We start from the raw sequence: 10,813 nt of genomic DNA, 5'->3' as shown, positions 1-10,813 counted from the left end.
TTCCACTCAACCTCGTTAGAATAAAGATACAATCGCAGAAAGATTTTTCAAATAATGAAATTGGTATAAGGAAAAAGCATATTCACATTGGATGCAATCTTTTACGGTTAAAACTACCTGGTGAAGCCCCATTCATGTGACAAACAATTTAAATGAATGAATGTTATATCTTCAGCGATTTAGAATTAAATATGTACGCACGTTGTTGTGTTTTAGCAACTTTGGAAAGTTCAGTTGTGGCGTGCGTACAAAAATAAAGTGGACAAATTAGTTGAAAGGGCATTGGAAGTTAAAAGAGCAACGGAAATTTAAATTATGGACTCTGAGATCCAGAAATGATGCTATGATGTACCAAGGATGTATTTGTTCAACAGAAAGAAAAACAACTAACAGCATTTTCAATTTACATAATTTATTGCAGTTAGCACACAATTTAAAAATTCCACCAACAGCACATCAAGGTACAAAACTAAACAGCATCATAATTTACTCCCCCCCCCCCCCCCCCCTCGTTCTGAAAATTAAAAACAGACTATGATTGTCAAGGCTCACGTCAGTCTAAATCCAGGTTTTTTAAAAAAAGGTAGAATGTGGGGGAGGGGGGGGAATTGGGGGAAAATGACAAAAATAAATCTAATAAAAAGGTCATCTGTAAGGAAGGAAAAAGGAATTGAGAGTCATACTCACAAATACCACAAAGAAATCTAACGTGGGAAACCAAGGAAGCTGTTCATTTTAAAGACACTGATTGTCTTATCTAAACATTTCTTTTTTTTTTAAATCTACAGTTCAACATACTTTAGACATTTAAATTCTCCAAGTAACTAGCATAATTACAGAATCTTAGAGGCCATTTCACAGCTTTAAAACAATGTCAAGAGCCAAAACAAAAACTAATTTGACCCATTTTTAAGAAAAACAATTCAGCAATACACAATCTAGTTTTCCATTAATAATCATATTGCCTTTTATGCACAAAAATAAGCTATGTTTACAGTAGTTAAGGCGGTCAAGTAAAAAATAAAACATAAAACTCACAAAAACGGGGGGGGGGGGGGGAAACGGCCACGTTTCCGTGCTGCTCCCATAGACCTTATTGCGAGTGCAAGACAGGAAAACAAACACTGTGCAAAACACTTGCCATATGTGTTGTTCATTAAAACCACACACATACCAAGCAGTAACTTCAGCTGCTTGGTTACACAATATAACGAACCCCCTTCTTCAAAGCTGGGTTCACGTTTCCTTCCCCCTGACACCCCCCCATGGCCAAAGTAATCAAATGATTTCCAATAACCATCATCAATTCTGTTCACATAAAAGCAGGGAACTTCAACTGGAATTTGTGCTGTAATAGATACAAGAACACAGGCGACTGGAAAAGATGCTTTACACGTCGAAACTGCATAGCAGTGCATTAAAAAAAATAATTAAATCGCTGCGCAACACCAGTGACATTTCTCACGGCGCCACCGCACTTTAAGGAAAAAAAATGCATCTCATGAAAATAATATTTCTTTCACCAATTAAATAAAAACTTAAGTTACACACTTTGCCAAGTTCATAGAATTGCAAAAGGAACCCCAAAACATCTGATAAAACTCATGCATGTTCTATAGCCTCAATATTTACTTTCAGAAGACCCGACTAAGAGCATAAAGACAATTCATCAGGTTTGTTAAATCCATTCAATGCAGTAGGATGTACAGTAATATAATTCACATTTCAAACATACAGTTTAATTTGCCTGAAAATCCCATACATTTAGAATCTAAGTTACATCAAGTTTCTGGTTAAGATTAAACAGGGTAAAGAACCATCTGCAAATGCATATTCCTAGGCATCTGGAAAAGAAATTTATAATTATCTTGTTTACAGCATTGTACAAAATGTTAATATCCAGAAATTGTGCAACATTAAAATATTAACACGATCAATGAAAACCTTAAGGAGTTAGTGGTTCATTGTTAAATATTTCAACAACAAAACCTTGTGAGCTGTACAGCAGCATCCTTTGCAGTGAACTCAACAACTGCAGGAGCGCATTTCAAAAGAAAATTAGAGTATTTATTAAATAAGTGTTGAATTTAATAGTTAATTCTTTTTTACCTTACGTTGCATTATGAATCATAATCTCATTTTTCTAGATTATGCGTTGTGACAAATAATATTTACGGCTATTATTTCACGGAGAGAATTCAGTACCCAACAGGCTGTAGAAGAGATTACCAGAAACTTGATTTTTCAGACTGCTCGACAGCTAGACTTTATTTCCAGAGTTCTTGCGAGCTCTCTTCTATGGTCCAGTCTCGCATCGCAGGCAAATTAAGTGACTCTGTTTTAACAGAGAGTGTGTTTATCAGCTCACAGTGAAATTTCCGAATGTGTCTGTACAGGTCACCCGACTGCGTGAACCTGCGCTCACACCACTTGCATGCATGTGGCTTTTCCCGGGTGTGAACAACCGCGTGACGGCTCAAGTTGTGCGAATACTGGAAGCTCTTCCCACACTGAGTGCAAGTGTATGGCTTTTCACCTGAATGAGTTCGCTCGTGCCTTTTTAAGGTGTACATGCACGAAAAAGTCTTCCCGCACAGTGAGCAGGTGGGAACGTTGACATCAGTGGCAGGCTTGCTGCGGAGACCATCCTGCTCTCGAAAGTGCGTGCTCAAATGGATCTGCAGAATGTGCGGACTAGGAAAGACTTTGTTGCAGAGGGGGCACATGAAGATTTGACCGGCAGAACCAAGTATATTAGAGCAGTAAGGGAGCAAGCTGCTGTCCATGCCTGCTTCTATCTGGGTTCCATCATTTTCGGGAGTTATCATCTCATCGTCGCTGGCCCGATCCTCTCGGTCCATCTCGCTTGAAACAGAAGCTTCTCTCCTGGTGGACACGTGGAGTGAATCGTAACAAAGCCGGTTCATAGTTCCTGCACTGTCTTTCACTGTGCTACTTTGTTCCATATCAAAATCATTAGTGCTGCTGCCTTCCTCATCAGAAAACACTTCTTTCTCTACTTTAACCTGCACCAGGTTATTTCTGGAACCATCCCCGTGTGGAGAGACATAAGGGTGGCCAGCGTTTTCTGCCCCTGACAGCCCGGACTTGACAGACAAATCCAGCACACAGTCAACATCTGCTGAGTCCTTAATGGAGTTGGCAGACCTTTGGGACAAAGGCCCTGTTGAGCTGCAGGGACTGGACACTGTTTTTCCAGCTGTTACTGCATGTGCCTCAATCTCCACGCCAGGCTGAGTGATGCCTGCTGAGTCAGAGGGCAATCTCATCCACATGTTCCCAGATTCAATAACTATGTCCCTTTTGCTCAACACAGCACTCGATTTTTCCTCTTCGGTTTCATCTTCCTCGCTCGCCAGTTCCCCCACTACATGCGCGCTGCTCACCGAGGAAATTTCCCCTTTATCGGAACAGCTGGAGGCATCCTCTTCTTTTTTGGTGCTGTCCGCTTCTGTCGTTTGTTTTTCTTTCAGCTTCTTTTTGCAGACTTTCACTATGTCATACATGTGAAGGTAACTGGCAGCTGCAAGTACATCCTCAATAGGCAAATCTTTGAACTGGAGTTTTCCTTCATACATGAATTCAAGGAGGAGAGCGAAAGCTGGGGCTGTAACAATGTCGCTGTTCAGATGAACAATGTCCCTTTTGTCCAGCTGGTCCTTGTAAAAGAGGTGGAAATACATGCTGCATGAAGCAAGCACAGCACGATGAGCTCGAAACTGGGCATCTCCAACCAAGACAGTGCAATCACAAAGGAAACCTTGATGCCTTTGCTCACTCAGACACTGGAGCAAATGTCTGCTGTGGTCTGGGAACTCCATACTCTCTTCATAACCTGTAGCAGAGAAGGGAAAAAAAGTTTGTTAACATTTAAAGAAATTGATCAATTAGAAATAACAAAACCTCAAAGTACTCTGCGTTCCACAGATAGAAGTTAACACAATACAAAACAGCAAATTATTCTGTTGTTGCTTTAGCAGCGCATACAAGGGATGGGGGGGGGTAAGCACGTAAACTGCTCCAAGATTCAAAACTCAATCACATTAAGTGCCCTATGTCCCCATCTCTAATCCTTAAAATGGCTAAAAATAAAGATTACATGATAGTCAGTAAGGTACTGTTGATCAAATTAGATGCCTAAAAGGACAGAGACAGGACGAAAACGAAGCTTATAAACATCTGATACAGATGACTATGGCCATATGGCAGCTGCTGCCCAGATAAAGAGATTAAAGAATGGAGTGCGATTACAGCTGTCTGGGCAATTCCACGCGTCGCAATCTGCGAATCCCAAATTAGTCACTATTACCACAACTCTAAGAAGAAGAAAATTAGCTTGCACACAGCAATGGATCTGTCAACTTTGAATAAAATAAACACAAATACTATCATACAAAATTCCGAGCAAGATTTGCAAAAAACAACAAAATATGAGGAGGGGAGGGTTACCCCCCCTCCCTCCCTACCTGCAACAGGAATAAAAACAGTTCAACTTCTCGTGACCAGTTCCCCCAAATAATGGTGCGCTAAATCTTTGTGACTCCGGTCTGTCAAGTTTTAAAAAGCAGACTGAAGAGGGATGATACCGGCACACGGAGCAAGATCACACAAAAAACCCAGCAATGCCAGACTGTCAGCTGCTGTGACATCACTTCAAATGGAAATGCTACCTCCAGCTGTGCTGCTTTTTAATGCCATATGTTACTCGTGTCGTGTTTGCTGCTGCTGCCACCAATCTCACGTTTGAATACATTATCTGCTACAAAAAAAAGAGGAAAAAAAAATCTCTCTCCCCCCCCCCCCCCACCCCCACCCCCACCTTTCCAAATAAAGTAGCAGGCAGTGCCCCCACCAACACCACCACCAAACCCCTTCCTCCTTCCCTCTCCTTTCCCTTTATTTTATTTATGTTGCCAAAAATATCCACTTCACTTGAAATGACACAAATAAACTGCGGCCGCAGAGCAGTGTGTGTGAGGGTGAGGGGGAGAAAACGCTACAGGGCGACCTGTTCAATGTTGCTGCAGCAGCAACAGCAGCAGCGATCCTCAATGCATGGTGACGGCAGTCAGACCACAACACACACACACACAGTGACACAGACAGAGGGAGATACACAGGCAGACATAGACACACACACAGTGACACAGACAGAGGGAGACAGACAGACAGACACACACACACACAGTGACACAGGCAGACACACAGATAGACAGACACAGAAAGACACACACAGACATAGACACAGAAAGAGACACACACAGACAGACACAGCAAGAGACACACAGACAGACATAGACACACACAGACAGGCAAAGACACAGACAGGCAGAGACAGACACAGAGACAGGCAGAGACAGAGAGACACACAGACAGAGACAGAGAGACACACACAGGCAGAGACAGATACACAGAGAGACAGACAGAGAGAGAGACAGACAGTCACACAGACAGTGAGGGGGAGTAAAATAAAGTCACAACAGGCTGCAGTCGCCACCACCAGCGCCTCTGGTCTAGCGTTGCACGGCCAGTGTGTGAATGGTTACCAGCAACAACGCGGCGCAACAACTGAGAGAGAGAGAGAGAGAGAGAAGGAAGGACGGAAGGAAGGAGGGGTAATAAAAGAGTAACATTTTTTGAAACAGTGTAACTCCGCGCCGCTTCTGGCAACATTGCCTCTGCCCTCCCCTTCCTCCAGCCGGAGTTGTTGGAAGAGGAAATCCAGGAGGATTGGATTCTCTGAGATACACACAGGAAGCAACACACACACACACATCCAAAATGATAAGAAATGGGGGACACTCTTCCTGCCTCGGGGGGGGGGGGGGGGGGCGCTGACTTTCAGGACTTCATGTGAGAGCCAGAGCAGGGCGCCGGGGACAAGTGCGCCCAGATGTTGGGAGCTGTTGCTATTCGGTGCTCTCTACCTACCTCGACAGAGGAAGTGTGGCTGACATCATGTCTTCATTGAAGTCTTGGGCCGACCGCAAAAAAAAAAAAACAAGCTCCGGGAATCGGGCCGGCCACCTCTCGAAAGCTGGGGAGGGTGAAACCCCCCCCCCCTCCACAAAGTCCGGGACCCGGCCAGCCAATGGGCTGGGAAAGCAGGCGGGGTTTCCGCTTGCAGGCGAGGTTGCTCCGGAGTCACCGTGAGCCAGCAAAAGGGGGAATTTGCGCGTCTTCGGACGCTGGTGTGTGTGAGTGTGAGTGAGTGCAGGGGGGGAGGGAGGCTGGGTTGCATCTCGGGAGTTGTAGTCTTGCTGCACTCTGCCCAGCCCCGAGTCTGAAATGTCAGTGATCCCCATGGCCCAGCCTCCAGCCACTCACATCTCCAGGGGCCAGAGAGAAGCTGCAGCAAAGGGAAAGGGTCCCCGCAAGATTTGCAAAAGCGGGAGCCTAATTGAAAAGTATATTCCTTCCTGCAAAGCTGCACCAAAAAAAAGGGGTCAAAACTTTTTGTTAAGGGGAAAAAAAACTTTGCGTGCGAACCCCCTCTCCCCCCCACCACCACTCCCGCGCAAGCTTGAATTAAAGATCCAGGGTTTGAGGACTTTCAAACTATGAAGTCACTGTAGAAAAGTGAGAATAAGGCACAAAACACAGCATCACCTGTTTACAGATCATTTAAAATAGATCACCCCACTGCTGGAAGCTCACAATTGCAATCCATTTTCCTTTAGAAAATATACATTTTTGCAAAGTTTCCCCACTTCCCCAATTTCCAATCATTTCCTATTAATCGTCACCACGTGTCCACCGGCTCCAACTGCAACTATAAAGCTGACTAAGTCCATGCATGGTGACTGCTGGCCGTTGTTGTTCTGAGATTACTGTTCTTAGACTGCAGGAGGCACAATTAAGTCTTGGTGACACCAGTTGCCCCTCCTTAAAAATAACAATATGTCCTCCTCTATTGCACCATTTTTGTAGCTCAAGTATAATCGCGCAACTCATGCAATTAAGACAACCAAATTCAAATTCCTGGCTGCAGATTTCAATGTGAGCACTGTCAGTGCAATTCAGGATTGACAGCAAGTAGCACAGCTCCTGAAGTGTGGGCCTAAGGACCAGCGTTGTTCGTTCGCCTCTTAGAATAGCATTCTGTTGGACGAGTCCAGCTGAGAATTGACAAAACTCACCCAACTGAGGCACGTCTGCAGGAGGACAGACAGACCCCTGTCTTTAACTTGTGACCCAGAGTCAATTTCTAAACCGCTTCTGCTCCAGACCAATCTGCACTTGCTATTTGCTTTAATAATTAAGAGTTAATTTCAGGGCAATGGAAATTTTCAATGGCATTTATTTATGCAACATGAGCTTGGCATGCAACCGTCTATTTTTTTTCAGTTCTCATTTGATGATACTAATTGAGGCCTTTCATCCTCCAAGCTGGTTAACACAAATTTCACATCATGTTATTTCATTTCAATTTTTAAGAGAAGGGAATGGGAACTTTTGGGAAGCAACTGATTGATCCAATCAGAAACTTCTCTGTCATTTTCATGTGACAAAATATTCATGTTGAAAAGAATAAGTTACCTGAGTCTGCACTAAATGCCTGATTTTGGAAAGACTTTTTCCACTAAGGTGGAGATATGCGAAAACTGGGGGACACTAACATTCTAAGAAATTTGGGACTTGCATCCCTACATTTTTGTCGGATGCTTTTGAGGTCTTGGCTAAAGGACGATAAATGTCCTATAAAATCATCAGAATTAGTAACCACAAAACTACACAAAACAGATATGTTTATTTAATGCAAAGTACTAACAATATGGAGTCAAACCTTACCAAAGTTGTATAAGAATTGATGGGGGGAGAAAGACTGCACTATGCCAATACTGCCAGCTGTAATACTTCTGTGCCAGCTGTTCATGCTGTGCCAACTACACTGACACTGTCAATTGTGCCAAAGGTACTAGCTGTGCATCAGTGCCATTGATGCCAGCTGTGCCATTTGTGCCAACTGTGCTGTCTTTCCATCTGTGCCAAACTTATCTGTGCACAAAATCCCTGGTCTTAGTGATCAGCAGTTGCTTACATGTCTGTGGTCTACAGATACTAAATAAACCCAAGTTTATTTGCTTCTAGAGGCAACACACAGATATTTTCACAAGTCAAACGCTGTGGAGGACTTTTTTTTTGGAAAGTTTCGACATGGGACTTTACTTAGATATAGGAAGTTAAGATTGTGAGAAATCTCAAAACAGAAACAAAAACCAGTGATGTTCTGGGAAGTGATGGCCAATATTTCTGGATAAGTGCGTTATGATGACTTTAACTGTACTTGTATGATTATTACACTCTCCTCAATCATGTCTAAAGTCTAAATGTAAGCATTTTAAAATTCCTGACAAAGTTTCAAACTGTTTTTATTTAAATCCCTGAAGTGCAGTAATGCAATTCAAATGAGCAAATCACATGAACAGTGTCAGCGGGCAGAATCAATATAGAGAACTACAGTCATGGTTTGACTTATATGATGCATATATCCCACACACACACATACAGTGCCCCCCCCCCCCCACCCCGACCCAACCAACAAAACAAATTTACCTCGTCATACATGCAAATCCTAATCAGTGAAGTCAGAGTTCTCGTCCCCTCCCACCTCGATGCCTTTGCCTACCATACAGCAGTCCACATTCTGTGCTTCTGTTCCTAAACCTAACCTGCCCGGCTGCCATTCTCAGCTGCCAGTGCCAGGATGCAACACTGCGCCCTTTTGCTTTCCAGCAAGAGAAATCGGGGAATGCTGTTGCAAGATGGAGCCAGCTCAACTTCCGTGGTTCAAAGCAAAAAGAATGAAGGCTCAATTAACTGGCCCATCATGTTAATAAAGCCTTTTTGTTCACGATACAAAGTCAATACCTCAGTGGTAGCGTTCCTTTGGTTTATTTCATTGTGGGGGGACTGATAAGGCGAATGAACAATGTGAATCTCACCACTGGAAACTGACAAAGGCAATTGAGTGGGCTGTTGTACAGTATAGAGTCCAAAATGTATGGTCATTTTGCTTTGTGTTCAAAGGGTGCTAATATTCAAAACAACAACCTTCGTTAGTCAATGATTTCTTAAAAAATAATTATTCCAGGGATGTGGGCAATACTGGTAAGACTGTAGGCCATTCGAGGTAGGAATAACAGGATCTCTTTCCTGGGGGGGGGGGGGGGGGGGGTAGTAGTGTGTCCACAACAGCTTTTGTGGTAACATTTTCTGGTACCATGTCATACAATTCTCAGATTTTTAAAAGTTTGATCTTATATAGTGTGCTATGGTAGGATTCAGACTCCCAACCTTTGAGTTATATCCAGTAATATAACCACTAAATTACCTTAACCTCTAAGTATGGGTTAGACTAGAGATTTACAAGGCGATGAGCAGAAATAAGTGTCATTAAAAAGTTCAAAGGTCAAGACTTGGAAGTGATCCTAGAAATAGAATTTTATCGCTTCCAAATTTCCACAAATGATTCTAATGACCATGTTCTTTTTCTAATGAACAATAATTGCTAAAATATTGTTTCAAAATAAATAACGTTAGTATTATGAACATTTAAATGATGACAGCAATGATGAACCTGAAGATAAACATGCTTTTTTAAGTTTAACAATTAGGTGATCAAATTTAATATTTATGCGCCATTCTCTCTTTGGCGTTACTTAGGCAATAGTCCATTATACTCAAATGATCTTATTCGCTAAGTTATTGAGTGATTAAACATGTAATTCTAACAATATCAGCACTGCTTTCACCCTCATAACTTTTAGGAAGCCATATTTTAAACTTGACGCAACCTGGATTTAGATAGAAAAATGTTGTGTCGTCAGTTCTACAAATATTAAAATGCAGCACCCTCCGCAGGGTTCCTTAAAATGTTTAACTTTGTGATTGAAAGGCCATGGCAAATTTTTTTTAAAAACTGTTCCTTAAAAGAGAGTTCCACATTTTGCACCACATGTAGGCAGCATACATGTATAAAAGCAAATTACTGCGGATGCTGGAATCTGAAACAAAAACAAAAAATGCTGGACAAACTCAGCAGGTCTGCCAGCGTCTGTGGAGAGAAAGTGCTGGAATTTACAGCACCCACATTGTAAAGAAGCAGAGTTGATTTTCAATTGACATTTGTTAATTTTTGAATAATTTCTGACCAGGGTTGGATACCCCCTCACATAACTGAAGTGTGTATTAAATGCCCTCCAGGTGGATAACCATTCCTCAGTTTATGTTGTGCAGGAGAATCATTGGGAATGACTACATTATGGAATTTATAGTTCTAATCTGGTTCATGAAAAAAATAAATCACATTCAGGCCATAAGACAAATAAAGGCAGAGCTTCTTCAAGATAAAAATAAATGCCTCACCATTTCCTCCATGAAACTCAAGAATAATATTCCAACCACACTAACATCGTATTTTCATTTGCTAATATTGCTTTCACTTGCCCCGAGTGAAATTGCTGAACTAGTTCAGAATAGAAGACAAGTTTTGCGCTGTGCATTCTAGCCTTTGTTGGAGCTAGATTGAGATGCTCCAATTGATTTCCAACCTTCACATGGTTATATGTATGTGAGTGAGGAAAATTAATCCCCTATTCATCTGGCTTGGGATCAGCAATTAAAGGACAATGTTAGTATTCTTGACAATTGGTCTCTTGATTTATCAGTAATTCAAATAATAGACTTCAACTTTATCCCTTAGAGTTATTTGAGGAATTGAACTACATTATGGCCGACTTTGAAAGGGGTGGGAGAAGAAAACGTGAATTGATGGGTAATGTGATAAACC

At 42.1% G+C, this 10,813-nt stretch overlaps 1 protein-coding gene across 4 annotated transcripts; it reads right to left on the bottom strand.

Moving 5' to 3' along the window:
• Positions 1 to 395: 395 nt before the first annotated feature.
• zbtb18 (zinc finger and BTB domain containing 18) lies at positions 396 to 6,202 on the bottom strand. Of its 4 annotated transcripts, none has more exons than XM_072512784.1 (2): positions 5,953 to 6,202; positions 396 to 3,856 (listed from the first exon to the last, which is right to left on the bottom strand). In XM_072512784.1, the coding sequence occupies exon 2, from the start codon at positions 3,840 to 3,842 to the stop codon at positions 2,268 to 2,270; it is 1,575 nt and encodes a 524-aa protein (XP_072368885.1). In that variant the 5' UTR covers positions 3,843 to 3,856; positions 5,953 to 6,202; the 3' UTR covers positions 396 to 2,267. The 4 variants fall into 4 exon arrangements, with proteins under 4 accessions (XP_072368885.1, XP_072368901.1, XP_072368877.1 ...); XM_072512800.1 differs by lacking the exon at positions 5,953 to 6,202 and adding an exon at positions 5,030 to 5,559; XM_072512776.1 differs by lacking the exon at positions 5,953 to 6,202 and adding an exon at positions 4,488 to 4,749.
• Between the last annotated feature and the right edge of the window lie 4,611 nt (positions 6,203 to 10,813).

This window comes from Scyliorhinus torazame, chromosome 1, assembly GCF_047496885.1.
Source record: "Scyliorhinus torazame isolate Kashiwa2021f chromosome 1, sScyTor2.1, whole genome shotgun sequence".
NCBI lineage: Eukaryota > Metazoa > Chordata > Chondrichthyes > Carcharhiniformes > Scyliorhinidae > Scyliorhinus > Scyliorhinus torazame.
The sequence above is the reverse complement of the archived record's forward strand: the minus strand, read 5'-3'. Positions and strand labels throughout refer to the sequence as shown.

Bases quoted from the DNA above. Each gene is read 5' to 3' on its own strand.
- zbtb18 (XM_072512784.1), bottom strand. From the start codon at position 3,842: ATGGAGTTCCCAGACCACAGCAGACATTTGCTCCAGTGTCTGAGTGAG.